Source organism: Naegleria gruberi, assembly GCF_000004985.1.
Source record: "Naegleria gruberi genomic scaffold NAEGRscaffold_96, whole genome shotgun sequence".
Classification (NCBI taxonomy): Eukaryota; Heterolobosea; class Eutetramitea; order Acrasida; family Naegleriidae; genus Naegleria; species Naegleria gruberi.
In genome coordinates, this window is record NW_003163231.1 from 19,928 (window position 1) to 34,326 (window position 14,399).

Consider the following 14,399-nt stretch of genomic DNA (forward strand, 5'->3'; position numbering starts at 1 on the left):
GAAGCAACGATGCTCTCAAATCATCAACCATTACCAATGTACAGCAACAACCAGCAACTACGAGTCCACAAGATTCAATTATTCCATCTTCACCACCTCCTCCACCTCCTGTTTCCTCTTCTTTAGAATCATCATCATCATCTACAAGTGAAATTGAATCATTCAATCCTCCAACAATCAATACAGAACCAGTGTCATCGACAATTAACACAGAAACGTTATCAACAAGTACTCCAATTGAAGCTGAAACATCTGTAACAACACCATCATCACAAGAAACCTCCTCTTCAGATGTAATGTCAGAGGCTGAACATTTAGAACTGTTGACCAAGATGAGAGACAGAAAGAAGAGTATTATGAGTGGATCTGCATTCAGAGAAAGAAGAATGACAAGATTTGCTATGGAAAGCAATGAACAACAATAATTTACTAATAATTGAAAATATTCTCTTTCTAGTTCAATTACAATTTTGAATTAACTTGTGCATATTATTGCACATAAGCCAACAAGAAACAAATAATTAAATCCATTATTATCAAACGTTTTAATTAAATCTCCTTATTTTAAGCCTTTAATTCCCCTCTGTAATTATTATTATTTAAATTAGTTGATGAGAATAGTCCATAATTCCAATAATCTCTTCAAATGTCCACTTGCCCCTTTAAAACATCAGTAGATCGTTTCCACTGTCTATAAAAATCCGTAGTTTCCAATCTATTGGCAATGTCTCTAACATTTTTCATCACCTCAATCATCAACACATCCAAATCACTAAATTTCACAACTTCACCATTTCTACACTTATCCAACAAGAATAGAAAATCCAATTTGACTTGATTTGAAATATTTAACTCATACATGGCATACGTTTGAATGAAAATATCATTTAGATAATTCAAATCCTTTTCTAAAATTGCTCTATTCTCCAAAGATAGCAAAAATTCAACACATAAAATATTCTCCAAATTATTTTCCTTTTCAGAATAAACATAAATCAAGTTAAAGTAACTTTCGTCTCTCATTTTCAATTCAATGCCATGACCTGTTGATTCCTCCTCCTTCCTGAAATAGTTTTTAATGATTGAAAACCATTCCATTGCAATGGCATTTCCACCCGATCCCAAAGTTATAATTAAAAAACCAAAGAATGATCCAACTCTGAAAGTAACTTTGGATTCGAATATGTAGGGAGCAATGGCAAACACCTGAAAGAGATGAGTAATAATATCCAATCTCATAAACACAGGATCATCAAAGAGTAGGTAATATTTCAGACCTTTCGTCCTCAGAGTTTTAAAATTTAGAATAAAGTCCAAAATGAATAGAAATCCAAATGCCAAAACTTCAATCATCCACCAAACCATATAGTAATAATATGTAAAATCCACAAACTTGTCATCCATTAAATAATAATATCCAAGTGGAAGAACAGACATGGCTATGGACATACCAAATGGCCACAGCATGACAATAATTAAATTTCCAATCCATTTTGAGAATAAAATCCTAAATGCAGTCATGTGTTCCTTCTTCACTCTGGCAATGATTTTGTAATAATATCTGGAAATAATTAGACGCAACGTCACAAAAATCAAACTCAATGAATAGGCATTTGTTAATCCAAATTGAATTGGAATTGTAATAGTTGTACAAGTGTTATCAAATCCAATAATAATTGCATGAGAAACTATATAATAAAGTGGTGCTAAATATGGAGCTATTAACCTTCTTTTTATGGAAGGTTTCGAATAGATTGTCAATAATCCAATATAGTATATGACAAATAAAATAACCATCAATAAATATGGAATAAAGGTTTCGTCAAAAGGTGCAACTAGACAATTATTTATACCAACACCATCCACTGTATAGGCACTATAAAAATCATATCTATGTTTGGCACAATTAAAACATTCTGAAATGTAAAAATCAAATATTGACATATTTCCATTTTGGAATTTCCATTGAGATTCGGATATTTGTAAAGTTTCGTTTAAATTTAAATGAAATTTTGATGAGAATTTTGAGAAATCATTTGAAATTCCATTAAAAAATCCATTTTCATATCTATTAACTCTAAAATAGTAATAAAAATGCCATACATAGAAAACTTGGCTACACATTAAATTTTTTCCATTTACAAAAGTTAAATTTCCTTTTATAGCATTATTAAATGCCAAACCTTCCAAATAAATTGCATTTAAAATAACTTTAAAATCATTTTCAATTAATTTAATATTTTTCAAATCATCCAATTCAACATTTTCATCCAAACATAAAATTCCAATTTCCTTTAATGGAAATACATTCCATTCCTCCCATAAATATAAATCCGAATTTGGATACAAGGTAGAATTATGTGCATCCCATTTTGGAGAAAGTCCAGCAAATTGTGGACCCAACGAATAATCATCAACAATAATTAAATCAAATCTTTCTAACATACTTCCAGCAAAACAGTCAACTACGGCACCATAGGCACTAGAATAGATTTTTGATGAGGGAAATTGTTGGGAAACGTAGTTGACTAGTGCAGGATCACAAATAATTTCCAAATCTTTACCTGAATTTTGGATTGACAAGGTTTCGTCTAGATTCGAATAACCTTTATATTTCAGTGAATAGGCATGTAGAGTGAGAAAGGAACCAACTTTTGTTTTGCAATTCTGTTCCGAAACTTGTTCAAAATATCTCGGTTTAATTATTGATAATGGCAATGATGCTTCCTGACCTTTCGAGTAATTGCAATAGGTCTGATGTGGAAATAGTCCAAAGTTTTCTCTTCCATTATTATTACAAATAGTGTCCACAAGAGTTGTATACGTTTCGTATGGTGTCATTTGATGAAATGTATTCTGTGTGATGTGTCCACTGCTGCCAACTGTCAAGAAAAATAGGAAGAAGAAAATTGCGTAAGAATCTGTCATTGTTTTTTATATTGTTGTTGCTGTTGTTGTGGGATTGGACATCATTCAAAGTTGTCAACATTCGTTTAGTTTCTTCCATTTTCGTTTATTGATCAAATTTCGTATTTAAAATTATTGGAAAGAACTATTAGGGAAAGTCTAGTCGACATCTTACACGTTGGAATACTTTATTTTGCATTCAATTTCAAAAATATTAATATAGGTAGCAATTAAATTCAGTAATCAACCAAAAAAGGAAAAGTTATCTTTCGAATTTAGAGAATGAACATAAATGCTGAGGAAAACATTGTTTTTAAGAAATTTCAAATCCATAAATCTTTTCAATACAATCCTGATATCTTCTTTCTATTTCTGGAAATTCACCAGAAATGGAGAATTTCTTGCTTTTACAAGCCAATTAATTGACAATAAATACTCACAACATGAGTTTAATTGTTACTACTAAAAAAATCAAAATCATCAAAATGAAATTAATTCTTCTTGGTTTAGTTGTGCTCCTTTCGTCTGCTTTCTTTTTAACTTCAACGGTTAAGGCCATTGTCCAATTTGGAAAATGTAACGATCAGATGCAATACAAACAAAATCTTCAAGTGAGTTCCCTTGTGGGTCTTTGGTATCAAGTTGCCACTTATAGAACTTTTTTGGAACGTGGAGTTTGTGCCTCCATTAATGTTACCTTAAGTAGTGATGGTTCTATGCTCAACATTGCTGAATCTCATTATAGAGGTGGTAGAAAGGACTATTTCAATTTAACTGCATCCCCAAATGCTACTACTCCTGCTAAAATGATAGTTTCCTATCAAGTACCACAAAGAAGAGACCAATTCGAAACTGTTCAATTTCCAATACAAGTAGTCGATACTGACTATATCAGTTATTTACTCGTCTGGTCATGTGAGAATAGTAGAACTGCCTTGTATAGCAATGAAATGGCCTGGCTCTATGTAAGAACACTTGATGAAGCTTCCCATTACCAAATGAGAACTAAAGTTTGGGATCGATTGGAAGATTTTGGAATGAGAAGAACCTATTTCCAAGAAACTAGACAAACAATGTGTGATTATAAGGAATTAGAATAGGTTTAATATATACAGACATGGTATTGAAAAATAAATGTGTGAATTTGAGTGTGAAATTATTTTGTCTCGAGAATTGATTGTAACTTATTCAATTGTAAACTAATCTCTGTAAATGAAGGACGACTAGAAGGATCCTTATCCCAACAAACTTTTATCAGCTCTATAAATTTCCTAGTAAATTCTGATAATTTTTCCAATGATAATTTCTTCTCTGTTGGTAAAATAAATTCACTCAACCAAACATTCATCTCCTCATTGGTAGAGAAGGGTATTTTAGGTCTTGATCCCTTTAACACATTCAATAGAACATTGTATTCATTCATACTATTTGATGAATCATTTGATCCAAATCTGTGAATTTTGTAAACTCTAGAATTGTAATAACAGTGTTCTTCAAAGAAAACTTCCCACATGATAATGGAGAAACTGTACACATCGACCTTGGTGGTATAGGATCCACTTTCAATCATTTCTGATGCTATATAGAAAATTGTGCCTATATTCTTAGTTGAGGCACTATCATTAGGTGTTGATAATCCAAAATCTGAAACCTTTCCAATAAAATCATCAGTAATGAGAATATTTCCTGGTTTTAAATCTCTGAAGATGGAAATTAAAAATCAATCCAAATGATGAAACTTACCTGTGAATTATAGGAGGATTCAATGTGTGAAGATATTTCATTCCGTTGGCAACTGAAATTAAAATATCAAGTTTTCTTTTCAAATTTAAAGTAGAAACTCCTATTCTTGAATTGTAAATCAATCGATCCAAACTTCCATGATTAATATACTCCACAACCATATATCTGTGATTGGAGGTCATGGAAATTCCATAAAATTTGACAATATTTGGATGAGATAAACTATTTAAAATTGCTGCTTCTCTTTCAAAATCACCTATTTCATCTCCAATTGTATCTGACTTGAGTGATTTGATAGCAACTTGTTTACCTTTCCATTTACCCAAATAAACAATCCCATTACTTCCCTCTCCTATTTTCTTTTCAATTGAAATTTCTTCAATTGGAATAATCAAAGATTGTGAAGAATTGGAATTATTTGAATTGACCAAAAGTGGTTGACTTTCATAATAGAATGAATTTTCAATAATTTTGTCTTCCAAATTCTTTTCGGCAATTTCCTTTCTCTTGAGACGGTTTAGTTTCACATAAATATGTCTCACTCCTCTGAATGTAAGAATCAATAAAAGAATGATAACAATCATTAATAGAATTCCCAGAACCACACTTATTGGAATGATAATTAGAGCAGAATTATCAACAATTGTATCATAACAAACGAAACCCGTAGAAAGTGGATTTTGAAGTTCTTTTCCCTTTGGACAATCTAAAATATTAATGGTGATATTCTGAACAATATTTTGGATTGTAATATGTCCGTGTACTTGTTTCAGTTGTCTTTCTTCTATGGCAAGTGAATAGGTTACTGCATTCAGTTGATTTGGAATAAACTTTTTCGAATAAATCATACCATCTGATAAAGAAACAAAAACGTCCACTTGACTTTGTAACTTTTTGACTGGAACTCTTTCTCCATTATTGTAGGTCTGTAAATTTTCTATACTAATTGTCAGCTCTTGTCCTGGATATTGAGAGTAGATAATATCTTGATTTTCAATTACTTTTGTAACAACAGTATTATTACCAGATATTACATCTACAGAAAGTGTGATATTGTTAAGCGGTTCTCCAATGAAATCTCCATACGATCCGGCTTCATTATGATCCTTCAAGAGAAAACTTGATTCAATATATGGACCTGGCTCTGAAATATAAATGCAACCTCCAGAGAATAGCGCACGACTATATTTACACTCCAAATAATCCAAAATCACGAATGGTTTTGGATTTTCAACAAAAATAGCACCTCCAAGTTGGGCAGTATTATAGTCCATTGTAGCTCTCAATTCCAAAGGATCAGTACCCAATAATTTGGCATAGATAGCACCTCCCATTAGGGCACTATTGTTGTAAGCGAGTAGGTCTAATGCAATTGTCAGTCCTTCAATATAGACAGCACCTCCTTTCACTGCCTTGTTTCCGTTAAAATAGCCATCCTTAATTTGAATGGTATTTGCCTTAATATAAACTCCATTTGGTATTGTTAAATCTCCATTATTGTTAAAATCACAACTATCTAGTAGGAAAGATGACTGGACAACATCCATCAATGAATCAACACGTAGGGAAATACTAGTATTTCTAAAGTTAGTTTGAAAAAGTGAAATGTAATTGCTTTGAGAAACGCTGATACCATTCTTAACATTATCAAAATTATTCACTTGGAACATTGTTTGTAAAGTGTTTGCAATTTGGAATACTGGATTGTTTGAAAGCAAATTATTAAAATCATTCCATCCTATGTATAAAACATTTATGTAATAGGCAGAGAATTGAAAGTCCCCATTGCTCACCTTATTATTTTCAAATTTTGAAGACGTCAAAAAGCTCTGTCTAATAGTTACAGAGCCAGTGAAGGTATTGTGTGAAATATGAGAGGTGGATGTTCTATAAATCAAAAAATCTGAATCCTTCACTCTACTGTGAAATAAGGAAAATCCTTGTTCAACGGCAAACATGTCTTCTTGAGAAGAGGAAATAAATTGATACTTTTCAATGGTACAATTATTGAAAAATGTGCCAGGATCGAAAGATGGAATCTCTTGTACGTGTTTGATGTTTCTAAGTGTGGAATCTGTAAAATTTGCTGTAACAGTTGCATAAAATTCAACAAATTCCAATTGAGAATTTACAATGGATACAGAAATTGTTCCAAACTGACGACTTGATTCATAAATTAATGAATTATTCAGAATAGAATTCTCAATCTCTATCAATGGAACTGAAACCAAAGTATTGTCATCATTATTCATACTAAAATCATATAGTTCCAATCTCGACAACTTTAATCTATTCATGGCATTTAAATAAGTAAAGAGAGATCTTCCATTACATTTAAATTGAATCCTCTTGCTCTGATTAAATGGTTCCAAAATCAGACTCTGCAATGGTTGATAAGGTGCCATTCCACACTTATATTCTCCATCCATCAAATAGACATGAACTCGAGTATTTCCAATAGAATTGGCATAGGAAATGGCATCTTCTACACTCTTGCAAGGATTATTCGGGGATGTACAATTGTGTTCCGTATTTAATGATGATGGCTGAACATAGACAATTGAATAATCATCAGATGATGAGAATGGCAACTGTTGATCTAATGATACTGATGACGGTGGTGATGAATAATTAACTTTGTGTCCATATGGAGTGAATTCTCTTCTGGCCATACTAGTTCTCTGACCATAATGATCTCGCGGTTGTGTTGTTGTTTTTGTTGTTGTAGTCAGCACTGCTGGTAGTAGGTACCACATGAATAACAAAATGAAAATCGGGGAGATTTGGTGTCGCTTCATTTTTTTCTTTGTGAGCTGGAAAATGCAAAAAGAGCTTCTACTTCAAACTTTTAATGAGGAACATTCTATTCACAAGATAACAAAAAACTGGAACACCCAAATCTGTATCTGGATAACCTCAATACGTTTCGATATGATACTATTGCTTTACTGATCTAATAAAAATTCATCTAAGAATTCTTCTAATCTAGTGTGAAGGTCATTGTGAGGAGAGTCCAACATTGGTGGAGCTGAACTCACAAAGGATGTATCAATTTCATGAAGGAATTTCTCAAGTTCTAGACAAACTTCTGAAGGTTGAGCTGAAGCTGCCTTATATTTGCTTCGCATAACATTGAATGCTCTGAGATCTTTCCTCAGTAATGTAAGGTAATCAGTATTGTTATGTATCAGCGATCCAGTATGTCTGAGAGTTTTGGCTTTTTCTAAATGGACTTTTGCAGCTGCATTTAAAAAGGCGATAAGCTCCAAAGGAAAAACAGGGAACCATGGATTTTCAGTGAGTGCTGTAATTTGAATAGCACTTTGGTCTATCATTCCAGAAATTACAACAGAATCCCGTTGTGGTGATTTGGATAGAATTGAAATTCTAGCTCCATCTAGAATAAATTGATAAACTAGTTCTATAATTTCCAAATAAAATTTGGAGCTTTCTGATGCAGAAATATTAGATCGTTCTATTGCCTTTGATTGATTGAGAATCATTTCTACCAAGCTCCAAATTTCAAAACAATTTTCAGCTGTAATTTCCGTATTGAGAATATTAATCCACTCAGCAGGGAATGGCTTTCTATGTAAAAATTCAAAAATGGCTGGCAGCCTCTTTAGAATATCTTCCACTGTAAGATCTTTCAGTTCCCTATTATCTATAAATATTATTCTGTCAAAATAAAATATCCAACCCTGTAAATTTTGTTGATATTCAGTCATAGAATCAATATCACAATCCTGTGGGAATAGTTTCTTCTCGAAAAAGGTCAAAATTTGCAAGTAGAATTTACAATTTTCAAATCTTCCTGACCAAAGTTCATATACAATAAGCTTACAATATGCCCCAGCAACCATAAAACTAGAAAAATTATCAAACACTCTAGACAGGCACTTTTTGGCCTTTTCAGCTGATTTTTCTGCTTGTTCATGAAGTCCGTATTGACATTCACAGAGTGCCTTGATAGAAAAATAGATTGAAGGCATTTCAAAATCGACTAGAGTATTGAGATCTTGATTCTCATCAAATTTTCCAGCAAAATTTTCCAGCTCCTGCCTTGACAATAGTGGATAACCTCCAGCTACAACATCATAATAGAAATCAATCATGTTAGGTTTAGAAAGAGAAGATGTGAGAGCTGTTGATTCACTTGGTGAAGTTTTGTTAGTGGTAGTATTAGTCTTTGGTTTTGAATATGGTTCATATTGAGTTTCAGTTCTCTTCTTTTGTACAATTGATGGTGGTTGAATGTTTGGTTTCTTTTTCAAATTCCTCTTTGATTCTCTATAGTGACAATTAATTCCTCGTTGTTGGCATGAATAACAAGATGGTTTTCTCTTATCACATTTTCTATTTGAATTATTAATTGAAAAAAGATTAGAAGAATACACGTACCTATGTTGTGATCTACAATGGTCGCATGCAATAGGAGAAAACTCTTCTGTTGACTGCTCCACAACTGTTGTACTATTAGATTTTGAATTATTACTACTATCACTACTATTTGGACTAGTATTAGAGAATATTATTGTTTCGGAATTTGTTTTTCCCAACAAAATATCACTATTTGAATCAACTATTGCCGTATTAGCTCCTCCTACTACTGTATGCATCAAATTATTATTACTACTATTGTCAAGACTTGGATTAATTGCAGCAAAATTAAATAATTCTAAAAAGGTGCTTGGCATCATGCCTCCTCCTCCCTGCATCATCATCATCATGTTATGTAATTGAATATCCATCTCTGAATTACTATTTTGTGTCGAAGACGAACCAACACCATGATTAAAGGCTATTGCTGGTCCCGATTCGGCTTGAAAATATGAAGAAGGAGCAGTTGAATTCATTGCCGAAGAAGAAGAAGACAGAGGCGAACCAAACGGAAACAATGAAAATCCATGTTGTTCTTGCTGTTGTTGTTGAGTATTCTGCTGCTGATACATGAAACTATTAAAATTATTATTAAAATTATTTGATGAATTCGGAGAGTTGAAATCTTGGTTCATTTTTTTATTTTTGAATTTTGTTTCTATTTTGGCGGTAACCGAAACTTTTGATTCGAATTTGAGGATCTAGTTGGCTTTGGAGCTCCGTGTATGAGTTTCTTATTCTCATGAGTTGAAATTAACAGAGTGGGTGGTGGATGGTATTTACAAGATTGGGCTGAGTTGCTATTGTTACAGGTAAAGTGCTCTTGTTGATTTTCATCAATTCCTTAGAGGGATTCTTAGACAACAACTTCGTGATGGTGATCGTCATCCATTGACGAAGATGCAGAACTAGTTCCATTCTGAGAAGGAGATAATTCTGATTCAATCTTTTCAGTTTGGTTGGTTGGCAATTGCAGTAAGAGCTTGTTGGATTCCATTGGACTAGTTTCAGTTGTTGGAGTGATGGTTGATGGAGATTCAATGTGAGAGCTGCCGGCAACGTGGAGCATCAGTTCCTTCTCAACCATAGAGACACCACCGGTATGACCTGTGGAACGTTGTGAAATAGAGCCATTATTGAAACCGTGTGATTTTTGAGCATTTGTCTTGGAAATTTCAATTTCCTTAAAGGCAACTTCAGTGTTAACAAACATTGGATAAAAGAGAAAGAGAATAATGACAGCAAATATCAAAACTCCCAAACAATTGAAGAAATACCACAATGGCTATTCAATTTGTTAAATTCAAATGAGAAACCAAGTAACAACATACCTTAATGATATCAATTTCAGTAGCACCACTAGCAATACCAGCAGCAACCAATTGGAAGAGAATGCAGGCAACCAAGGCCATCAATAAACCAAAAGTAACCTTGAATGGTGATTGAATACGTTGTTCAATCTTTCTATCAATGGATGTTCTTTCAACAGGTGCATGTGCTGATGGTAAATTAGTGGACTTTTCACTTTCAATACTTCCACGAGGAGTCATATGTCCTGTTGAGAGAGTATTTGTGGTGGTCTTGTGATATTTCTGTGAAGTTGCCATCACTGCACGTGTTGTCTTCTTGATGGTTGTAATAACTAAAACACCTGAAATGACTGTTACAATGCCATCAAAAAGTAACATGACCAAAATGACTAAGAAACAACCAATGTAAACACCCATAGTTGGTGTTTTACCAACCATGTCTGATTTTTGAAGGAAGAAGAAGGCAGAAACTAGACAAATCATCAATTCACACAAAATTGTAAAGACAAGTGTTGAAATATTGAGTGTCCATTGAATGATGAATAATGTTTTCTTTGAAATGGCACCCATCAATTGTGCAGTTGTCCAACTGTTTAATCATTATATTCCAATAGTTCATCATAATCATATTTAATACACAATCAATATATTTACACACAAAAATGTAAAAAATTCACAAACTTTCAATTAAAACTTACAAAATCTTTTGGAAAAAGAACAAGACAACAAATAAAAAGGCAAAATCAGAAAACATGAAAAAGATTGTCAGTGCACCCATTAAATTCAATGCAATAAAGAAGGAACTTGACATTTGCTGACCAGTTTCACTCACAACTTTTGCATAAATATGCATAGCATCATAAACTATACGAATCACCAAATTTGTAGATTGAATGGCAACGAAAGTAATTGCCAAGATGAACATAATCTTTGGATTTCTCTTGATGTGAATGTTTCGTATTTTGTATAAAAAGATACCCAATGCTACATAATAAATAGCAAAACATATTAAATAGAAAACAGAATTTGCCATTGACAGTGAATTTACCCAAACAGGTAGATAATGTGAAGAAGTAACATTGGCGTATCCATCAACAAATGGTGGATTGACAATTTGAAACGGTGTTACAGTATTCGAATCATCAATACTATTCGAATCTTGAAAATCAGCAAACATTGCATTAGTGATGAAGGCTGAAGATTGAGCGAATTTACTTTGAGTGAGTGGTATGAAGATCTTGTCCATTACCCACGGCAACATTGTCAGAAGTGCAGAAGACATTCTTTTGTTTTTTTTTTAAAAAGTTTCATCATGACCAGTTTCGTCTATGAAAAAACAGTTTAGGATGAAAATGGCGATAATTTTCAGCAGTTTGAAGAGGTTAATGTTTTTCATGCAACTAGATGCGAATTGAGGGTATGATGATAGGGAAAGGGTTTCCAATAAAATCCTTTTTCGCATTGACTGTTTCTTTTCATGCTATCCTAAACCGGACGAATTAAATCTATGGCAACTTTGAAAAAAGCCGAGTTTATTGAAATGGCAAAAATTTCAACAACACCTTTTTGATGGCATCCAATATAGCATGTTTTACAGTTCGTTGTGAATAACATGGATGCATTTCGAATAGTTTTGAATGCATTCTTTTTTCATTGTAAAATGCATTCGAAACTGGGTGGTTGTATAAAAACATTCTACTGGCGGGAATATCGTTTAGCCTTCCGCTTGCAACTATTTGGAAGAAACTTTTAAAAATTATTTTACAAAATCCTTCCATATTAGGAAATGCCTCAACATGTAATTTCAATAAAGAATCCCAATAACAAATCAACAATTGCACAAGTTCATCATATATTGGACTTGATCAGCTTTATTGAAATGTTAAGGTTCTCAATAGAAGCTTAATATGAATGGTCAACTCTCAATTTGGTAAATTTGTGAGATGAATTTTTGTATTAAAATGGAAATTTTTCTTGGTTGTGTTGGTTATTATTGATTGAAACAGTCTGGTGATGTCCAAAGAAGTTTTGCTCTTCTCCTTTTTACTGTTAAATACTTTTTTGTAGTTTGTGTGAAAACACTTTACAACACAATATCCAAAAACACAACTTTCTTTCATTTACATTGTTTGTTTTAAATTCGACTCCATTTCCCACCACTGTTTACAGCAACTATTCGAATTTCTTTCTTACAAGAAAACAATAATTTGTGTTAGAGCATGTTCAAAGGAGATGAATCTTTAAAACAAAATTTCAAGAACACAAGAATTTAAAGATATTCTTGCATGTTTAATTGCCATGTTCGGATCTTTTTTCATATTTTTAATCAAATCTTCATATCAACAGTATTTCATTGTTTCTTCACTAGTGTCGACAATTAAATTGGGAACTCAATCTCATGTTAATGTTAATGAAGAAATTGTAATGGGTTTTAAAGGTGATTTTTGAAGTGTGCAGAGGGCTATTTGTGAATCGAATTTACCTTTTTATGCTATTACTTTCAAAGTGGACAATTTAAGTGTAACATCAAATTAATCGAATGTTGCCAGAACTGAATTGAACACAAAAGATGCCTTTCAATTAATGTATTCCTTAATGAGAGATTACCATCATCGGATGAAATTACTTACATCAAATTTGAATTCAATTATTCCATTCTAGGTCCATTTGCCACTTACAAAGATGATAAAGATCAAAGAACTTTTGAATTTGGTTGGAATGTGAAATTTGAAAAAGGAAAAGTTGATCAAGCTTCGTTTAGAGTTGAATATCCTTCAGAATTATTTCATGCAATGAGTCATGATGGTATATCTTCAATAGATATTAAAGAATTGAACAGAATTTCAAGGTGCTGCTGGTTCTTTCATGAGCATTAACTTGAAAGGAATGTTTTCTAATTCAACAGTTGAACTATACACTCCCAAACCCATGTCTATTAGCATTATCATTGCAGCTATTGTTTTAAGTGTTTTCTTTATGTTTATATTTGTAAAGAAGAGGGTCAATAGACAATTTGTTATTCCATTCTTTTTGAATAGAAAAATAACAAAAGCTGGTAGAGGTGTCCATTAAACTTCAATCCTTAAGGTATTGAGAATAATTGGTGGTGGAAAAATGCCATTCCAATTCTTTCATACTTAATATTGACAGGAACATGGGAGTCTTCTTCGTCTTGGAAATGTTAGCAGTTTTATTCAGTAGTTCGATTTCACTTCAAACACTGACCATGACAAGGCAACTAAGAAATGAATACCAGTTACCAATGCTAAAAACCAAATTTCTGTAACTCCAGAACTACTAACCAATCTTATCAAATTGTCAGGAGTTAAAAACTTGATAGAAATGATTGATAATACCATCAATAAAACAATAAATGGCAGATAATGGTAAATCCATAAATGTTGCACCTTATCCAACCATTTCATTCCATCTCTATAAGCTCCTTCAGTGATATTTGCAACTTTCCATACTGTCTCATTGGTGTCTTGTACAAGTATCTTTGCCGTATTATTAGTAAGCTCTACAGATTGAGAAAATTGTTGTAACATTTCATTCAGTCCTTCTTGAGTTGCCTTGATGGTTTTGTCGACAATTTGATCTGTTTTATCCAGCACTGCTCTCACAAGAGAGGAAAACTCAGAGCATAACAAGGCAATATTGTTCAAAATTTCAGTTACATGGGTTTCTATCAAGTGTTGAAAATTGTCAATTTTATCCAACAATACTTTCAACTTTTGAGAAAATTGAAGTAAAATTTTGGCTGTAAAATCGTCAATCATTTCCTTGGCCTCTTGTACTGTATGAAGAGCCTGATGACCAACACGATCCACCAATTTTTGAAACCATACTTTGCAAGTCTTTAGTTCATGTAAAGATTTCTCAACAGTTCCTTTCATGTCGTTTCGAATATTTTTCAATAGAGACTCCAACTTGTTGGTAGAGGTTTCAATTGCATGACTGACTTCTTTCGCAGCGTCCTTTCCTGCTTCTTTGCCAATACTACCTCCCATCCTTTCTTTTTGTTTTTTATTTTAAGAATCACGTTTCGAATAAATATTA

The 14,399-nt window shown here is 32.7% G+C and overlaps 6 protein-coding genes across 6 annotated transcripts in view; 2 read left to right on the forward strand and 4 right to left on the reverse strand.

The window, feature by feature from the left end:
- NAEGRDRAFT_76205 (diaphanous-related formin) overlaps positions 1-425 on the forward strand; it is a gene marked incomplete at both ends in the record, with an annotated part of 5,169 nt that extends 4,744 nt beyond the window's left edge. The window contains one exon of the mRNA XM_002668823.1: positions 55-425. Within this exon, the coding sequence (XP_002668869.1) occupies positions 55-425 (371 nt within the window). The remainder of the gene's footprint in view (positions 1-54) is intronic.
- A 217-nt stretch (positions 426-642) lies between these two features.
- NAEGRDRAFT_76206 (uncharacterized protein) lies at positions 643-2,841 on the reverse strand (the record flags this gene model as incomplete). The annotated part of the gene is made up of 1 exon (XM_002668830.1): positions 643-2,841. The coding sequence occupies one exon, from the start codon at positions 2,839-2,841 to the stop codon at positions 643-645; it is 2,199 nt and encodes a 732-aa protein (XP_002668876.1).
- Positions 2,842-3,392: 551 nt separating this feature from the next.
- On the forward strand, positions 3,393-4,007 carry NAEGRDRAFT_76207 (uncharacterized protein; the record flags this gene model as incomplete). The annotated part of the gene is made up of 1 exon (XM_002668824.1): positions 3,393-4,007. One exon carries the CDS (start codon positions 3,393-3,395, stop codon positions 4,005-4,007), a length of 615 nt encoding a protein of 204 aa, XP_002668870.1.
- A 639-nt stretch (positions 4,008-4,646) lies between these two features.
- On the reverse strand, positions 4,647-7,322 carry NAEGRDRAFT_76208 (uncharacterized protein; the record flags this gene model as incomplete). Its single annotated transcript, XM_002668831.1, has 1 exon — positions 4,647-7,322. The coding sequence occupies one exon, from the start codon at positions 7,320-7,322 to the stop codon at positions 4,647-4,649; it is 2,676 nt and encodes an 891-aa protein (XP_002668877.1).
- A 149-nt stretch (positions 7,323-7,471) lies between these two features.
- Positions 7,472-11,622, reverse strand: NAEGRDRAFT_82297 (uncharacterized protein; the record flags this gene model as incomplete). Its single annotated transcript, XM_002668832.1, has 5 exons — positions 7,472-9,006; positions 9,052-9,606; positions 9,927-10,315; positions 10,362-10,929; positions 11,039-11,622. 5 exons carry the CDS (start codon positions 11,620-11,622, stop codon positions 7,596-7,598), a joined length of 3,507 nt encoding a protein of 1,168 aa, XP_002668878.1. The 3' UTR covers positions 7,472-7,595.
- Positions 11,623-13,534: 1,912 nt separating this feature from the next.
- On the reverse strand, positions 13,535-14,350 carry NAEGRDRAFT_76210 (uncharacterized protein; the record flags this gene model as incomplete). Its single annotated transcript, XM_002668833.1, has 1 exon — positions 13,535-14,350. The coding sequence occupies one exon, from the start codon at positions 14,348-14,350 to the stop codon at positions 13,535-13,537; it is 816 nt and encodes a 271-aa protein (XP_002668879.1).
- Between the last annotated feature and the right edge of the window lie 49 nt (positions 14,351-14,399).